The sequence below is a fragment of the Danio aesculapii genome, chromosome 6 (genome assembly GCF_903798145.1).
Source record: "Danio aesculapii chromosome 6, fDanAes4.1, whole genome shotgun sequence".
NCBI classification, from domain to species: domain Eukaryota; kingdom Metazoa; phylum Chordata; class Actinopteri; order Cypriniformes; family Danionidae; genus Danio; species Danio aesculapii.
In genome coordinates, this window is record NC_079440.1 from 15,342,896 (window position 1) to 15,359,853 (window position 16,958).

General features: G+C 34.0%; 2 protein-coding genes across 2 annotated transcripts in view; one reads left to right on the forward strand and one right to left on the reverse strand.

The window, feature by feature from the left end:
* The window catches only part of stk24b (serine/threonine kinase 24b (STE20 homolog, yeast)), a 38,314-nt gene extending 29,046 nt beyond the window's left edge, over positions 1–9,268 (forward strand). The window contains exons 7-11 of the mRNA XM_056459633.1: positions 1,325–1,470; positions 3,939–4,056; positions 4,139–4,201; positions 8,282–8,430; positions 8,601–9,268. Of these exons, the coding sequence (XP_056315608.1) occupies positions 1,325–1,470; positions 3,939–4,056; positions 4,139–4,201; positions 8,282–8,430; positions 8,601–8,640 (516 nt within the window). The 3' untranslated portion in view covers positions 8,641–9,268. The remainder of the gene's footprint in view (positions 1–1,324; positions 1,471–3,938; positions 4,057–4,138; positions 4,202–8,281; positions 8,431–8,600) is intronic.
* A 3,628-nt stretch (positions 9,269–12,896) lies between these two features.
* The window catches only part of LOC130230557 (solute carrier family 15 member 1-like), a 28,857-nt gene continuing 24,795 nt past the window's right edge, over positions 12,897–16,958 (reverse strand). Inside the window, exons 20-23 of the mRNA XM_056459635.1 lie at positions 16,658–16,772; positions 15,133–15,270; positions 14,767–14,874; positions 12,897–13,791 (exon numbers count right to left, since the gene is read on the reverse strand). Of these exons, the coding sequence (XP_056315610.1) occupies positions 13,570–13,791; positions 14,767–14,874; positions 15,133–15,270; positions 16,658–16,772 (583 nt within the window). The 3' untranslated portion in view covers positions 12,897–13,569. The remainder of the gene's footprint in view (positions 13,792–14,766; positions 14,875–15,132; positions 15,271–16,657; positions 16,773–16,958) is intronic.

Consider the following 16,958-nt stretch of genomic DNA (forward strand, 5'->3'; position numbering starts at 1 on the left):
TCAATCGCAGAGAAAAAGGGGCTTCTGCTGTTATTGCCAGTAAAAGACTCTACAGAAAACGCACACACAGTGAATTTTTTTAATAGTTGGCGCCTGTAGTGTTGTAAATACCCACGCTCACCTCCCTCCCGACAGAGCGCATATGAGATAAATGACGTCAGTACATAATAACCGGTTATGATTATTACTGAACCGATACCAAATTGTACGCGTCTGCATCTCGGTGCACCGAAGAAACAATTAATTTTGACACCCCTACAAAATGTCACAAAATTTCACATCATAGTTGTAGATTTCCCTCTTAATTTGAGCAGTCAGAACAGTTTTCGAATTCCCGTCAAGCTACAGTACGCAATCTGCATAGTTTTACATTGAAAAACATTACACAAAGTTATTTTTGCTGCTTGTTTTAACTACTTATTTAAAACGAGCTGAAACATCACAATTCTTGAGATTTTTTTGGGGAACAACTTAATTTTTTTTTACGTTCAATTCACTTTGTAAAATCAATTATGTTAACTTGATCGGTTTGTGTTGGAACAACATGAAGCAATTGTGTGGATTTTTTTAATTCATTTTTGTCTATTAGTGGGAAGGTATGATTGGTTTCTGTAATTTCTTAATTATTCTGAAGTATATGAAGTATGATGTATAGTTTTATGGGAAAATAAAAGTGGGTTTAAACTAAGACGGTCTGTAATTTCTTATTCTGCACCGTGCATGGTCTTGTTAAATACCAATAAATAAAAAAAGAAACAAAAGCAGTATTTGCGAATACAATGTGCTTGTCTGCTGTGTAAAGCATCGAGTTGTCAATACACACTCTTCCTCTGGTGTGTGATCTGCATCATGTGACGTTATGGCAAAGCGCATTCATAAACTTCTATTTATTGTATATATGCATCTGTCGTCATGAGCGTAGCCCTCTCTCTCTTTCTCTCTCACACTCACACATAAGCATGCATTCTCTGCATATTTTCCATCAACTGTCATATCCGTCAAACAACATTGATGACTTTTCAAACAATTGGTTTCATTTTTAAATATGATACAGCAGGATTGTGGGTAAACTCTAGTTTTTCCTCAGTGTTTCCTTTATATAAATTACAGAGATCAATTTTCTTGAGGTCAAAGAATTAAGAGGAGTGAATTTGAATATATTTTCACCTCAAAACAATAATAGAAGTGATGTAAATATTGCAGAACTCACCACAAGATTTGTCATTATAAAATCCTGGAGGGACTGTTGAATCATGCATAAGGAATGAGGTTTTGTTTCATAGGACCTGTCGTGATGGTTTCTGTGTCTTTCTGTCTTCCTCAGAGACCGACAGCCAAAGAGTTGCTCAAACACAAGCTCATTGTGCGCTTTGCGAAGAAAACATCCTATCTGACGGAGCTCATCGACAAATACAAGCGATGGAAGGCTGAACAGTCGAGAGCGGAGTCCAGTTCTGATGAGTCTGACTCGTACGATTGCTAAAATGACTTTCACATTTACATTTCACACGATTGTCTGCTTAAATGATCAATCTGGCATCAATAATTCACCCTCAAGTTAATTCTTACCAGTATGTTTTTCTTTATTTTTCAAAAAAATATTATATTATATTATATTATATTATATTATATTATATATATTATATTATATTAAATTATATATTATATTATATTATATGTTATATATTATATTATATATATTATATTAAATTAAATTATATTATATTAAATAATATTAAATAATATATTATATTAAATTAAGTTATGTTATATTATGTTATGTTATGTTATGTTATATTATATTATATTATATTATATTAAGTTATGTTATATTATATTATATTATATATAATATATTATATGTTATATATTAAATTATATTATATTATATTAAATTATATATTATATTATATTATATGTTATATATTATATTATATATATTATATTAAATTAAATTATATTATATTAAATAATATTAAATAATATATTAAAATAAATTAAGTTATGTTATGTTATGTTATGTTATATTATATTAAATTATATTATATTATATGTTATATATTATATTATATGTTATATATTAAATTATATTAAATTATATATTATATTATATTATATTATATGTTATATATTATAATATATTATATTATATAAATTATATTAAATTATATTATATTATATTACATAATATTACATAATATATTATATTAAATTAAGTTATGTTATATTATATTATATTATATTAAATTAAAATAAATTATGTTATGTTATGTTATGTTATATTTTATTAAGTTATGTTATATTATATTATATTATATTATATTATATTATATTATATTATATTATATTATATTATATTATATTATATTATATTATATTATATTATATTATATTATATTACATTATAGAACCTTAGAATCCAAACATTATTAGATCCCTTTAAATTCTATTGTATGTACAAAACAAAACAATAAGACATTTCTCAAAATATTATCCATTCCAGATAACGACATACAGTTTGTTTCTTTTTTAGCAACATGAGGGTGTGTAAATGACAGTATTTTCATTTTTGAGGGAACTAAAACCTTAACCCCGGAACACGTTTTGTGATTTAAAAATGACAGAAATGCTTAAGAGACAGCAAACATGTGCATTTATATAGATTTTTACATTTAATGTGTTAAAGCTTCTTCAAGACCATCTGAATGATCAGAACAAAATTGTGAAAAACGGACTACAAAAAAAAAAAAACCTTGTTTTAAGTTAACCTTGTAAATATGCCAAAAAATTGAAGGTTAACCCAACTTACTACATTTTGAAACTTGACAACTCTGAGTTACTAATCAGAGGTATGAAGAGCGTGAAATATAATAAACTTTACCTGGGATTTCCGGGTTTAAAAACAAAGGTAATATCCATAAACAGTCACTCAATTCCTGTTTACACCTGTTATTAAGATTCATGAATGCTAGTCACTAGCAAGTAATGATTTATTAAGGAATAATTAACGACATACTTTTATTAGATTATAATTATTGCACATTACTTTCTACATTATTTTTTACATATGTTATTTTCTAATAATTCAAAAGATCTGAGTCCATTATTTTACTTATACTGGTGGTTATCACACCCTAAAGACATTGATCAGATGTTGTTTATCAAGAGCTTTGTCAAGTAATCGTCCTCAAAGTTCTAATGTGTTTGGGATTTTCCATCTAATCCAGTTTTTGTCTGTTTTAGTGGCACACTGAATGCGCTTTTCTGTTCTGAAAATGTGAGGTACACAGCACTGCCTTTTTTGTTGATGAGGAAAAAAAAAGAAGTGCTGTGCTCTTTTTATGTCCATAGGAAATATTGGAAGCAATGACTGAATCAGCTGTGTATTTTGCGCGAGTGTTGCTGTTGATATTGTTGTAATTGTAATATTTAGTAATATTGTGATATTTGAAATGTGTTAAGTCATGCAGCTCAGGATAACTCAAAACAGCAACTGCTAGTCTCTCCTCCATCTTCAAAAGTCTCCGAAGTCGTTTTGACCACATTTGATTGCTTTCTTCTGATTGGAAATTGAAAAAAAAACATGACTGACGTAACGTGCATTTTCCACTCAGAGTTGACTTTTTTTTAACTGCGGGCGCACAGAGCGCAATGGCTAAAATGCGAGGTGCGGATAAGCAGTGTGCAAAATGCTTGAGGCTATCAGTAAATCATTCAAAAAGGCGTCTTTCCACTCAAAATCAGTGTTCGGTGTGATCATCCCTTAGGCTGTCTTATTTGAAGTAACTAAAACAGTTTCCACGTCTGGAACTACTTTAGCTGTGTATTTACCTGAAAATAATTCTGCACCTTATAATGTTGGAATGTGAAAGAATTTGTTTAGTTTTTCATTCCTCCGAAATAATTCCTCCTTTTTTTCTTGTCTTTGCTCCTCTCAGAGAACCCGACGGCCAGGCATCTGGAGGGAATGACTTTGGCAACGATGACTGGATCTTCACCATTCGAGAGAAAGACCCCAAAAAGTTGCAGAACGGAGCCAGTCTAGCGGAAGAGGAGGTAGAGGACAGCGTTTACACTCACAAATCACTGTGGTCTTGTGGAAATGCTTGTTTATCTGAATGTGTGTGACTTTTCACAGGAGCCCAACAAGAGACCCCTGTCCCAGAGTCTGTCCACAGTCATCACTCCAGTCTTAACTGAGGTAGGAACTGACATATCGGTTATTGCCACCCTCTGTAAAAAATGCTGGGTTCCACAATCGATTTTTGCTGGAGGAAGGAATTAAGTTAATTTATTAAAGTGGATTCAACATAAAACAGTTAAGTTGTCGCCAAGAAAACTTAAGAATTGTGAAGAAACAGAAAACATATATTTTTTTCAACAGATATTGAAATCAATCCTACAATAAAGGAACACTCCACTTTTTTTGGAAGTCCTCTAGAGTTAAACGGTCGAGTTTTACAGTTTTTGAATCCCTTCATCTGAACTCAAAAAAATTTTTGGTGTTTGTTCAAACTACTTATTTTACAATCAATAAAAATAGATCATATTAGAACAGCAAGTTGTAATATGAAATGATTTGCGAAGGTTTCTGTAAATCCTGAAATTCAGCTTTAAATTACAGGAATAAATTCTACAATAAAGACATATGAAAACACTTATGTCAAAATATAAATAATATTTCACAGTAATGCTTTTTTGTTACTGTATTTATAATTAAACAAATGCAGTAGACTTTTTCAAAACGATAAAACACAATTCTTGATCCAGTACTTTGACCGCTACTGTAAATTTGCATGTATCTTTTCATATTCTCTTATGCAATATCTATGTTGGCATTTCCGTAATTCACCAAGGCCTACTTTAGGGTTTCATTGCTTCGCCACTGATATATTAAAAGATATCATCATGAAGATTAAAAGTGGCCCTCGAATGCTTTATGATATCTTAAAAGCATCTTTTGAAGGCGTCCGTCTCTCCCTCAGGCCTCTTGATAATCAGTATGGAGCAATGAGGTGTTTGAGGAGGAGAGCAGAAAATAGAGGGATGCTGGGAAAAAAAAAGCTCAGGGACAAGTGACTGCACACTAATTTGTTCCACCCTCTCCTTCCTTCAAGGACAAACTCTTCATGAGAGAGAAGAGCCTGAACTGGACTCTTGACTAGAAGAAGATTAGTTTAAGAGTTAACCATATGATGAAAAAAATCTTCTGTCCGTTAAGCAGAAATTAATTATTTATATATTAGTGCTGGGCCGTTATCGGCGTTAATGGCTGCGTTAACGCGAGACTGTTATCACGCGATAAAAAAAAATATCGCCGTTAATCTATTCTCAAAGTTGGGTTGGGAGCTGGGTCTACTCTAGGCAAGCTATGATGACTTTCACCTTGATAGTTTAGCGCGGATGTATACCTGACCGTTGAGCCGTCTGATAAACAAAGTGCCCTTCTGAATCAAAACCAGCAGGATGCCTGACTTTAGCTGCAGAATCGGCAGTTTCACTTTAACTCATGAATATTTCAGTCATGCCGTCGTGACAAACTGGGGTATTAGACGCAAATAAGGAGCAAGGACTGGTGAGAGTGTTATGGAATGTAATAACACTCACCAAACGTAAAGAAAAAAAACTTCCGCATTTCGCGGTGTGTGTTTTGTGTGCGGTCCTTTACTGACAGCCGCCTGTGTCTTGGGTCTTGTCTGAAAATATGGCGAAAAGTCCTACATGACGGTAATAGTTGAATTGCAGTGTTTACTTCAGTAATGCCACTAATACATGCATACTCCATGTCTTAATTCCATTTCTGTTTAGTTCAGTTATGACTTTAGTAGCATTAAGGTAATCAAAATTCTCTGTTTACATGGTAGACTCATAATCAGAGTATTGTTTTAATCATATTAAAATCGTATTAAAGTATTGTTGCCCATGTAAACATGCAATGTTTGACACACCGTCAGGGCTCTGTGAACTTGGCATTGAATGGTATTGTATGTACATCAAAAGCAAGTATGAAATCACTGTGTGGAGCTTATGTAGGCCTACAGTTCATAATTCATGTTTAACTGAATAAACAGTTTGTAAACACAAGTACATCTTATTGAACATAATTTATCTTCATCACCAATTATCATAGTAGAGCAGTTTCTTAAGCAGTTTGTGATGCATTTTGGAAATAGGAGATGAGCCCCTGGTCTAATGCGTCACCTGGCTCGAGAAACCCGTTCTCAAAGACTTATTATTTGGGTAGCACACATATTCTGAATGCCTTCGGCAGGATTCGAATGAGCCAATTTCAAAATTCAGTTATTAGCCCCCCTGAATTATTAGCCCCCTGTTTATTTTTCCCCCAATTTCTGTTTAACAGGCAGAAGATGTTTTTCAACACGTCTAAACATAATAGTTTAAATAACTCATTTCTAATAACTGATTTATTTTATCTTTTCCATGATGACAGTTAATAATATTTGACTAGATATTTTTTAAGACACTTCTATACAGCTTAAAGTGACATTTAAAGGCTTAACTATGTTAATTAGGTTAACTAGGCAGGTTAGGGTAATTAGGCAAGTAATTGTATAATGATGGTTTGTTCTGTAGACTATTGAAAAAAATATATAGCTTATAGGGGCTAATAATTTTGACCTTAAAATGGTCTTTAAAAAATTCAAATGTAATACACACACACACACACACATATACATATATATATATATATATATATATATATATATATATATATATATATATATATATATATATATATATATATATATATATATATTAGATAGTTTTAATTACAGGCACATTATTTGTCTTTCTTTTTAGATTTATGTAAAGTTTTTATTAGACACAAATGCAATTTGATAATAATAATAATTTAGATTGCATTATAGTTGTCAGGCAGACTTAAAGAAAATTAAAATGTAAGTTTTAATATTAGGTTTCAATGAAATAATAATATTTTGGTACAAAATCAACAATATTTTGATATAAGGGTCAAGTGTGACCCAATATTACTACAGTGTTTTAAATGAAAATAAATTGTTAAAATAAAAAGTCAAAATATGGGTATTTATCATCATTCAGTGTAACGTGTTTTTTTTTTTTGCTAATTATATTAATTACCATTTTATGTAGATACAATATCATATACATGCAAAAATAAGTAATAACGCTACTGTTTTATATCCAACCCCTATCATCACAACCAAGTACAAATGACCATTTAAATAAAATAATAATTATAAAAAAAATTTAATTATTAAATAATATAGTAAATGTACAAAAAGGGGGTTATTCCACTTCTGCTTCAAGATCAGTAGTATCAATACAATTCAACAAAGGTTTATATGGTTTTTAAAATGCTTTTAAAGACCCTCTTAATGAAAATCCTAAATAAACACACAAAAGAAATAAGTTTATCCATCTATCATATGAAGATATAGATGTATGTTTCCCCTTAAGGAGAATAAGCCTCCCAGTGTAACGCATTTCCAGAAGTCATCATCCTAAATATTATATTTTAAATGATTTAAACTTGATAAAAAATCAGTCTAATCGAGTGATAGTGGCATAATATAAAGATTTAAATTGATTTTGCAATAGTTTAAAATAGTTTGATATGAATTTTGATTCTTTGATCAAATGACTCTTGTTAGAAATATGCAAAGAAGTTTTGCCAAATATGGCTACGTTAAATGTCACAAATCAGTGAAATTGAGTAATAGCAGCATGATGTAAAGATTAAGATTGACAGAGAATTAGTGTTTCATGCCTGCGCTTTGAATTTGAATAGCTGAATATAACGTTTGATTCTTTGATCAAAAGATTCTTGTTCGAAATATGCCAAGATATTTTGCTACACTGAATGTTTTCCTTCGTAAATAAAAGAAGTCATGTTGCTCTTTAAAAAAAAAGAAGAGATGCTGTATAACGCATAAACAAAAACATCTAGCAGTATTAAATCTATTATGTTGATGCTTCAAACCGTCAAACTTTTTTATTTTTTTTAATATACAGTAGTAGTCAACATTTGAAGTCGATCAAAACGTTTTTCAAAATTGTTTTGCTTTGATGAAACGTTTTGATCCACTTCAAATGTTGACTACTTTGCATTACTACTACAGAATGTAGCCTGTAGCTACAGTAGTGGTCATAGCAGGTTAAATGTCTCATTAGCACTGTTACGAATGTTTACTCCAGAAGCCGTGTCTGTAGTAAAAGTATGCTGTGGATAAAGTCTGGATGTCAAAGCTGGATGTCATTTGTGTGTGTGTGTGTTCAGCTTAAGGAAGGAGCAGGAGAGGCTGCAGCAGCGACGACGGTAAAGCCTGAAGTTCTGGAGCAGCTCGGAGAAGCCATATTTTTGGCTGAGGAGGCTTATCCAGGCATCTCAGACGTCATGGTCACTCAGCTTATTCAGCGGCTACAACGGTAAGGATTTCCTCAAGGGTCATTTGTGTCATTAAAACTTTTGTTTAGAAATCTCCGTTAAACAGAAATTGGGGGAAAATATACAGGAGGGTCAATAATTCTGACTTCGACTGTATAAGTATTTCCACAACTAACCTATCTTTCTTCAACTTCTGTGTTCTCCCATGCAGGTTCTCTAGGGCAAGAACATCATCGTCATCGCACCAGTGATTACTCCATTGGCCTGTCCGTCTCTCTTAAGTCCCGCCCCCCCCCCGGCATCAGCTCAGCGAATCCTGACACCAGCAGACTCTGTGACGTCTACCCTGGAGGACCAACTGTCCTTCTCAAACTCCTCAAAGCTTCCCCTAGTTTCACTCTTCTTTTATAATCTCCTGGAACACTTTGGAGTGTGTGTGCGCGAGTGTGTGCGTGTATGTCATAGTGTGTTTGTAATGGAGAGCGCTTAAGCAAAAGACAGAAAAACGTAGATTTAACTCCTCCGGCTGAGCAGAGCGCGATTATTTGGAGGCAGGTCGTTTTTTGCATTAACGCTTTTGGAAAGAACGCATTAAAAGTTGTGCGCCATCAGAGGGCGAGGAGGCCCGAAAAACAAAATACAAGATAGTGTGCATGACTCTGAACAAAATGCATGTGTGGGGACAGATGTGTGTGTGTGTGTGTGTTTGTGTGCGCGCATCCAAGCCCTGATGTGAAGGAGATTGCAGTATTCGTGCTGAAATCTCAGGTAATCCAGGAAGACAGAGGGCGCTATGTTTGGATTTGTGTACAGATCTGTGTATATAGTTTCAATTTTACAGACCTTTAAAAAGAGATGATGGATTTTTTTGCAAATGAATCACTGTGTACAGATGGCCAAGAGCTTCTGTAGATATTGTTAGAAACAAAAGAAAGGTAAATATTTAAAAAACAAACAAAAAAAATCAAGCCTCTGAAATGGCCGTTACTGAAATGCCTTGCCTTTTTATCAAATGTACATTTTTGGGGGTGCTCTGTTAATTTTAATAAGAAATTAAAGGGTTTTACTCAAAAAAAAAAAGAGGAATCTGACTTTTCTATTTTCATTTGTTTTGGAGTTGAAATGTTGCATTTCTTCATTCGTGTTACTAATTTACGGAGACCCGGAAGGGACGTGGTGGTGGGGAAAAAATAGGTGGAAGAAAAAAAAATAGGAGTAATAGGAAAACATATTTTTACATTTTTTTGCGTTCCCTCGCAAAGATGTTTTGCGTTATCCAGCAAAACTGTTTCTCCACAAACACTTCCTGTTCACTTCATTCATGTAAACCCTCCCGTTTTTGCCGAAATTCTCCCGTATTTTACCATTCTATCCCAATAATCATCCTATCATTAAGTATTTTTACATATTTCTGATACTTTTTAAATAAAAGCATGCTTAAATTAATATTTAAATGTCTGCATTCACTTTCTTTACATTAAAGCTGTGCGTCGATCGTCGCCTTTCATATGTAACCTCTTAACCAGTGAATGCATGTATAGGCGCTGACTGACAGACGCGCTGTGACAATAAACTGATTTCAGGTCATCTTCAGTACACGCAATTTACAGAGGAGCAAAAGTGCAGGACACTTTTGCATTCGGGTGCATGTTTAAACAGACAAATACACTGAATATTATGTAAACATCTCTGTCCTGCATGTTTTAAACTGTTATTTTCTCTTAAATGAGGACAAACAGTTTCTTAAGTAATGGAACGCTTTCATTATAGATCTGTGCATTCTTACAGAGACGCCTCTGTTATCAAACTAAACAAAATGAGAGATGCATTTGCTGCTCTTTACTTGTTTGATAACAGAGGTGTCACTTTAAATGGCGTGTACAGAAGCTGATCTGGGATCAGTTTATTGTATGGAGCGCGTCTGTCAGTCAATGCTTTTACATGCATTCACTGGTTCAGAAGTTGCATATGAAAGGCGACGATCAATGCACAGCTTTAATGTAAAGAAAGTGGGCTAGAATAGTAAAATACGGGAGAATTTCGGCAAAAACGGGAGGGTTTACATGAATTGTGAACAGGAAGTGTTTGTGGAAAAACAGTTCTGTGAGATAACGCAAAACATCTTTTGCGAGGGAACGCAAAAACCTTAAAAATATGTTTTTCAATCACTCAGGGTTTTTTTTTCTACCGCCAATTTTTTTCCCACCATCACGTCCCTTCCAGGTCTCCGTACTAATTTGATAAATCAGAGTTTGAGTTTATTTTTAAAGGTCTTAATTCATCCCTCTAAAGTTTAAGGCCTCATAAATATGTTAAATCAGAGCCGTCTAAAAGGTCCAGTGAAATGAAAATGTTTTTTTGTTTTAGATGTTAGTTTTAGTATGTTTGTCTTCAATGATATCTGTAAGCCAATGTCCTACAAAACAATGACCGAATTCGCGTTTAGAAGATCTAAAACTGATAGAAACATGTAAAGCTTGTAGTTTGTCACTTCTGTCTAAATGGATGTTTTATTTTGTCACCTTATACTTCAGTTTCTCATCAAATCTTCTGCCCAATCAAATGCTCTCTAATATCTTACATGCCCCACCCCCTTCAAGACACTTCTCATTTGATGCGCTTGGGCTCAACCACTTACACTGGCAGAGCTGTGATAAAGAAACTCTGTTGGCTACTTTTTTTAAAGGGGAGGAGCTACTTTATGCCCCACCCTCTTCGTGTTTTAGTTTCGATTACGCCTAATATCGAATTTAAAAATGCACATTTCAAAGCACTTCACAGGAGCTTTAAATTTGTGAAATCAAAGCATTAAATGCCTCAGTAAAAATGTCCTGAGTTATGAAGTTATGTTATAAGTGTTTAATCATCTTTAGATGAAGAGATTTACTAGAAATGCTGAAATGAAGAATATCTTAAATATAGAAAAATAATCTAAAAATACAATACATTAAGCATGTTTACGGTTATAACAATCAAATATTTGACCCTTGGGAGTTAACATTGCTTTGGTGTGACTTGTAGGTTTTTTTTTATGGCCCTTTGGCATATACATATTATTGTTTTAATTATAAACGTGATTGTTTCTCAGATAAGACTTCTTATCTTGCTTCCCAAGTAAATGTTAAAAATGACCATAATACATCTTTTTTTTTTTTTTTTTTTTTTGCAGCGAGGGTAAATCAAAGTTATATTCATATTTTATTTAAACTGTAAGTGGTTAGCTCAGTGGTGAGCACTGTTGTCTCATAGCACGAAGATCGCTGTCACGGTTGGGTCAGTTGGCATTTCTCTATGGAGTTAGCATGTTCTCCCTGTGTTCGCTTGGGTTACCCCCCGGGTGTTCCCGTTTCCCCCACAGTCCAAAGACATGCACTATAAGTGAATTGGGTAAACTAAATTGGCCGTAGTGTGTATCTGAGAATGTTTGGGTGTTTCCCAGTACTGGGCTGCATAAAACATATGCCGTAATAGTTGGCGGTTCATTCTGCTGTGGGGTCGCGATAAATAAGGGACTAAGCCCTTAAAGGAAAGGAAAATTAATGAAAAAATGCTTATTTTATTATATCTAAAGACACATTTTCACTGTGAGGCAGAATCTATGGTAAATAGGTTTTTATTGAAGAACTTCATCATAAGTTGATTCTCTAAGCGCTTATTGGACTCAAAATGCATTTACAGTCATGTTTAGAAAAAATAAAAGAATAATTTAAAAATACACAGAAGAAAACACTGAACTCAAATGCAAGTTATGTTGCACGTTCTTACTGTAACCCCTTTAAATGATGCAAATCTAATTGCAAAATAAGAGGTGATATTATTTGACAAATGAAACCCTTTCACAATACTGTCTTGCCCATGAATGGTTAACAATATTAATTATTTAGAGGCACTTCAGAACAAGTTTCCGGAAGATCCAATCCAACACTAGTACTGTCAAACCATTAATCATGACCAAATTTAAAGCTTACATTTACATAATTATTTTATGTACTGTGTATAATTATTGTATGTATGCATGTATATATATATATATATATATATATATATATATATACATACACATATATTATATACATATATATATATATATACATATATATATATATATATATATATATATAGATATATATATATATATATATATATAGATATATATATATATATATATATATATATATATATATATATATATATATATATATATATATATATATATATATATATATATACACATACACACATACATGTGTACAGGCTAATCTCACTAGGAAACGTAAGTATTTTACGTTTTGTCAGGTTAGTGGCTAATTCGCACAGTTCAGTCGTACAAAAATTTAAGATTTTAAAAAGGAGGTGTGGCACTTAACCCCACCCTTAAACCCAACTGTCATTGGGGGTGAGCAAATCATACCAAATTTAAAGAATGTGATCGTACGAATTCACCACTAAATCAAAAAGTTACGAAATGCCGTGAGATTGTGTTTATAAATAGACAGATCAATGTAAGTCAGTGTGTATAGAATGTTTATTTACATTTATCAAAATTGTACATAAATATTTATACATATGTAAATATTTGTTACGTATATACATGTGTGTGCATTTGTTTATACATAATACATATACGCAGTACATATATTAAGCAAATGCAAACGTATTTTTATGCGATAATTGTAAACACGATTAGTCACGATTAATTGTTAAACAGCACAAATGAACAGAACAAGTGTTGCTTTTATTACAATCGGGAATCTGCGTTCAAAATATCATTTAGCATTAGCATATGGTACTCACTTTTATTCCTTTTGTTATTCATTTTAGTCTCACTTTAAATTTTATTATTTCTTTTAAACTGGTTTTCCATGATAAAATTCAATTGTCGGAGCAACACTTGTTTCGACTCATCTATTTATTGATAGTAACATAATAGACTCATAAATAAAGTCACCAACACACAATAGTGACACATTAACAGTCTGATACCCTCCAAAACTACCAACCCTCAAGCCCACACTCTTCATCCCAAACAAACCTTCAATTTAGGAAGAATTAGCATTTCCTTGAGCTGATTTTAGAATCTTTTCTGCTACAACAAATCCCACGCTTAACTGTTTTAAAAACAAATGCCTGATCAGTAGTGACGGGGAACACCACTAATCAGGAACAAAAAAAAAAAGCATCTAGATCTTGGTTTGCTTGATGTCTGTGTTCTCATAGTGTACGTACGCCATATTGTCTTTGGTCATCATTTCCATTTCTTTCCTTTTCTTGTCCTCGGGCTCTAACTCTTTAAACTGAGCCTCGATCTCATTCGGGTCGATGTAGGTGTAGAAGTAGGCCATGATGGCGAAGATGATGCTCACAGCCACCAGGAGAGACGCGAACAGGATATATTCGGCCCACTACAACAACAAACACACACACCAGTGAGCTCAAACGCCAACAAGAAGAGCTTTTTACAGCTGGTTATATTGAGATGCATTTTGTTCGATCAGATCAAGATGAGGCACACACTGTGAAATTAAGCGAAACCACTTGACCCTTCGCTAAGCCACACCCGAAAACTGCCACACACCAATCGTAGCCACGCGAAGGAGGTCTGTCAAGCTTTCGAGTGATGGAAACAAGCCAAAGTGTTGTGTACAGTATATGGATTGTGCAAATCTGTGACACCGGTGTCCTAAAAAGTTTGGATGGGGTGGTGGAATTCTGTTTTAAAAGCGAACTGTGCAGCAAGCAACATTGTAACAATTTTAATCTGTTTCATAACAAACCAGTCGATCTGCACTCGTCATACTAAGAAAAATAGCTGAAGTAACAGGTTTCACAGACGTTTGACATGAATTAAAGCACATCTTTATGTCCGAGCTTTGACACAAATCAGCAAATCTGCTTCATTTACGTGTCAAATTCACTACACAACAGACAACAGTCACGCAAAACGCTCAACTCGTGCCACTTCATTCGCGTATAATGCGTCATTCGTCCGTATCATGGCATAGGATATCTATTCGCACCTTTCCATTGACTTAACATGTAAATCAGTCCCGCTTGACGCTTCTTCTGCATCTGGTGAACGCAGCATTAGAGGACAGGGGCACAACAGAGGCCAAACCCATTTAAATGGGGGCCAGTGCCCCTGTGGCCCCACCCCTAGATCTGCCCCTGCTGCAGAAGAATAAGAATGCATACTACTCTGGCTTTTTGAGCTCCACAAAAGGGATTCTACAGAAGTGGTCAAAAATAGTCGAGGTCAAACTATTTTACACCCAGTTTACACCTGTACTTAGCATCGCACAATTGTGATCAGATTAGGCCTAAATGCCTTCAGATGAGTGTTTATTCAGAAGTGTAGATTGAGATGCACGGCTGTATACCTGATCTGGAAGAGATCCTGCTTCAGCCACGATGAGCACAATGATGTTCCCCACAGCGACGGTCAACAGCCAGCCAGCCTGCAGGACCGACTTCATGTTGCTCGGAGCCTACAAAGTGCAGTAACAACCAAATGATGACATGCAAAAAAATAATACTGATGAAATCTATTGGAATGTGCTGCTTGTTCTAACTACTTATTTAAAATGAGCAGAATCAACTTAATTCTTGAGTTTATTACAGGCAACCTAATTGTTTTATGTTCAATCCTCTTATATTTGTAAAAACTAAGTTAACTTTATCGATTTGTCTTGGGACAACAGGAAGGAATTGTGCAGAACCCAGCATTTTTAACAGTGAATCCATACCTGTGAATAGGAGAAGTCGAGGCCAGTGACGGAGTACACCACTTCACCACAGGTCAAAAGGAAGTATTGAATGACCTGCCAGGCCATGTGGACCCTGTTGGGCTCCATGTCCTGCACTGCTTCAAGGCTCTCGCTGCACTGCACACATTCACACACATTTAGCCACGGTGTTTAATAAACTGACTTAGTCTCCAGACTAAATATCTCATTTATATCAGGTCAAGTATAGCAGAGATTATTACTTTGATATTTCTGATACAATTATGAAAAGCTGCTTGTTTACTTGCAAAACAATATGACTATCATAGATTTTATAATGATTTGTAGAAGGGGGAAAAATGACATTTCCATATTTTGTATAAATATGTGGCCTTTTTGCTTTGAATAACCTAATAGGCAGCATATTTAATTTTAGACAACACAATATCAATGTGTTTTAGTCACTATAGGTTAAAACAGTAGGTCACGCCAAAAATATTTACTCACACCCCAGTAATTTTTGTCTCTTCTGTTGAACACAAAACAAGATATTTTGAAGCGTGTTGAAATCCAAGCAGCTATTAACAGCTATAATATGAAAAATATATTTATAGTGAATGTTTATGGCTGTTTTTTTTTTCTTTTTAAAATTCTTCAGAATATCTTCTTTTCTGTTCAGAACAGAAGAATGAAACTCATTAAAGATGGAATGACACAAGATGTGCCGAACTACTGAAATGTATTTATTACTTTGTATAAAAGGCTTTTTTTGGCAGCTTCACAATTCCCATTGTCTGATGAATGGAGTTGCATGCATTGCTCTGCTGTCAGTTCTCTCATCTTCCAAAAACAGAAAGGGTCCAGAGACATTCAAAGTCCAAAAAATTTAGTCAAAACATTCTATGGGTCTTTAGTGGTTCAACTCTAATCATACGAAGCTCCAAGAACACTTTTGTACACCAAAAAGACTATCAATGACTGTTTAAATATGTATTCTCCTCCCTGTTGGATCAGGGTGTCATTTACTACGGCCAGAACAACATATTGCCTATAGAGTCAGCAGCACAAAACACAGAGGCATCAAATTTTCCATAGTAATCTCATCTAACGGGGAAGACTGGAGAACAAAGTCATTTTTTGGTACACAAAAGTGTTCTTGTTCTTACGGTTGAACCACTGTTTTTATTTTTTTTGGTTCCTTTTCTGAATGTCTCAGGACAATTTGTGTTCTGAAGATGAATGCAGGTCTCAGTGGTTTAAAACAAAATGAGGTTGAGTGATTAATAAAAGTCGATTTCATTTTTATGTGAACTAACCCTTCAGTAACATGAAGATTATGTCATCCTACAGCCCTCTAGTGGACAACCCTGGTCATGGACCAATTGTTTAGGCAATAAACCATCACACAATATACATTCCTGTCCATTTATTCATCTTCATAACATTCTAGACCAGCGTGATTTACTTTTTGAGCAGTATGCAGAAGAATAAGAAAGTATAATATTTTGGACCTATTTCTATGTAATGTGTGGCTGTTTAGACTTACAGTTTGTCCGAAGCGGAAGGTGCTGGGGATCAGGACTGTGTAGGTGCTTCCAAAGCCCAGCTGCATGACGTAGTAGCACGTCCTTCCGTCTGCGTTAAATATGGTAAAGTTGACTCTGGAAAGAAGAGGTATCAAATCAGTGTAGAAAAGCAGCCAAGCAATCTTCATTTTTATAAACAGTTAACATGTAGTCAAGCCCGAAAGTATTCATACCTCTGGCTAACTCTCACTTAAAGTTGCTTCTATTTAACCAGCAGATTATTTTGTTATAATTTTTTTTTTTTTTACCGGAAATGATTCA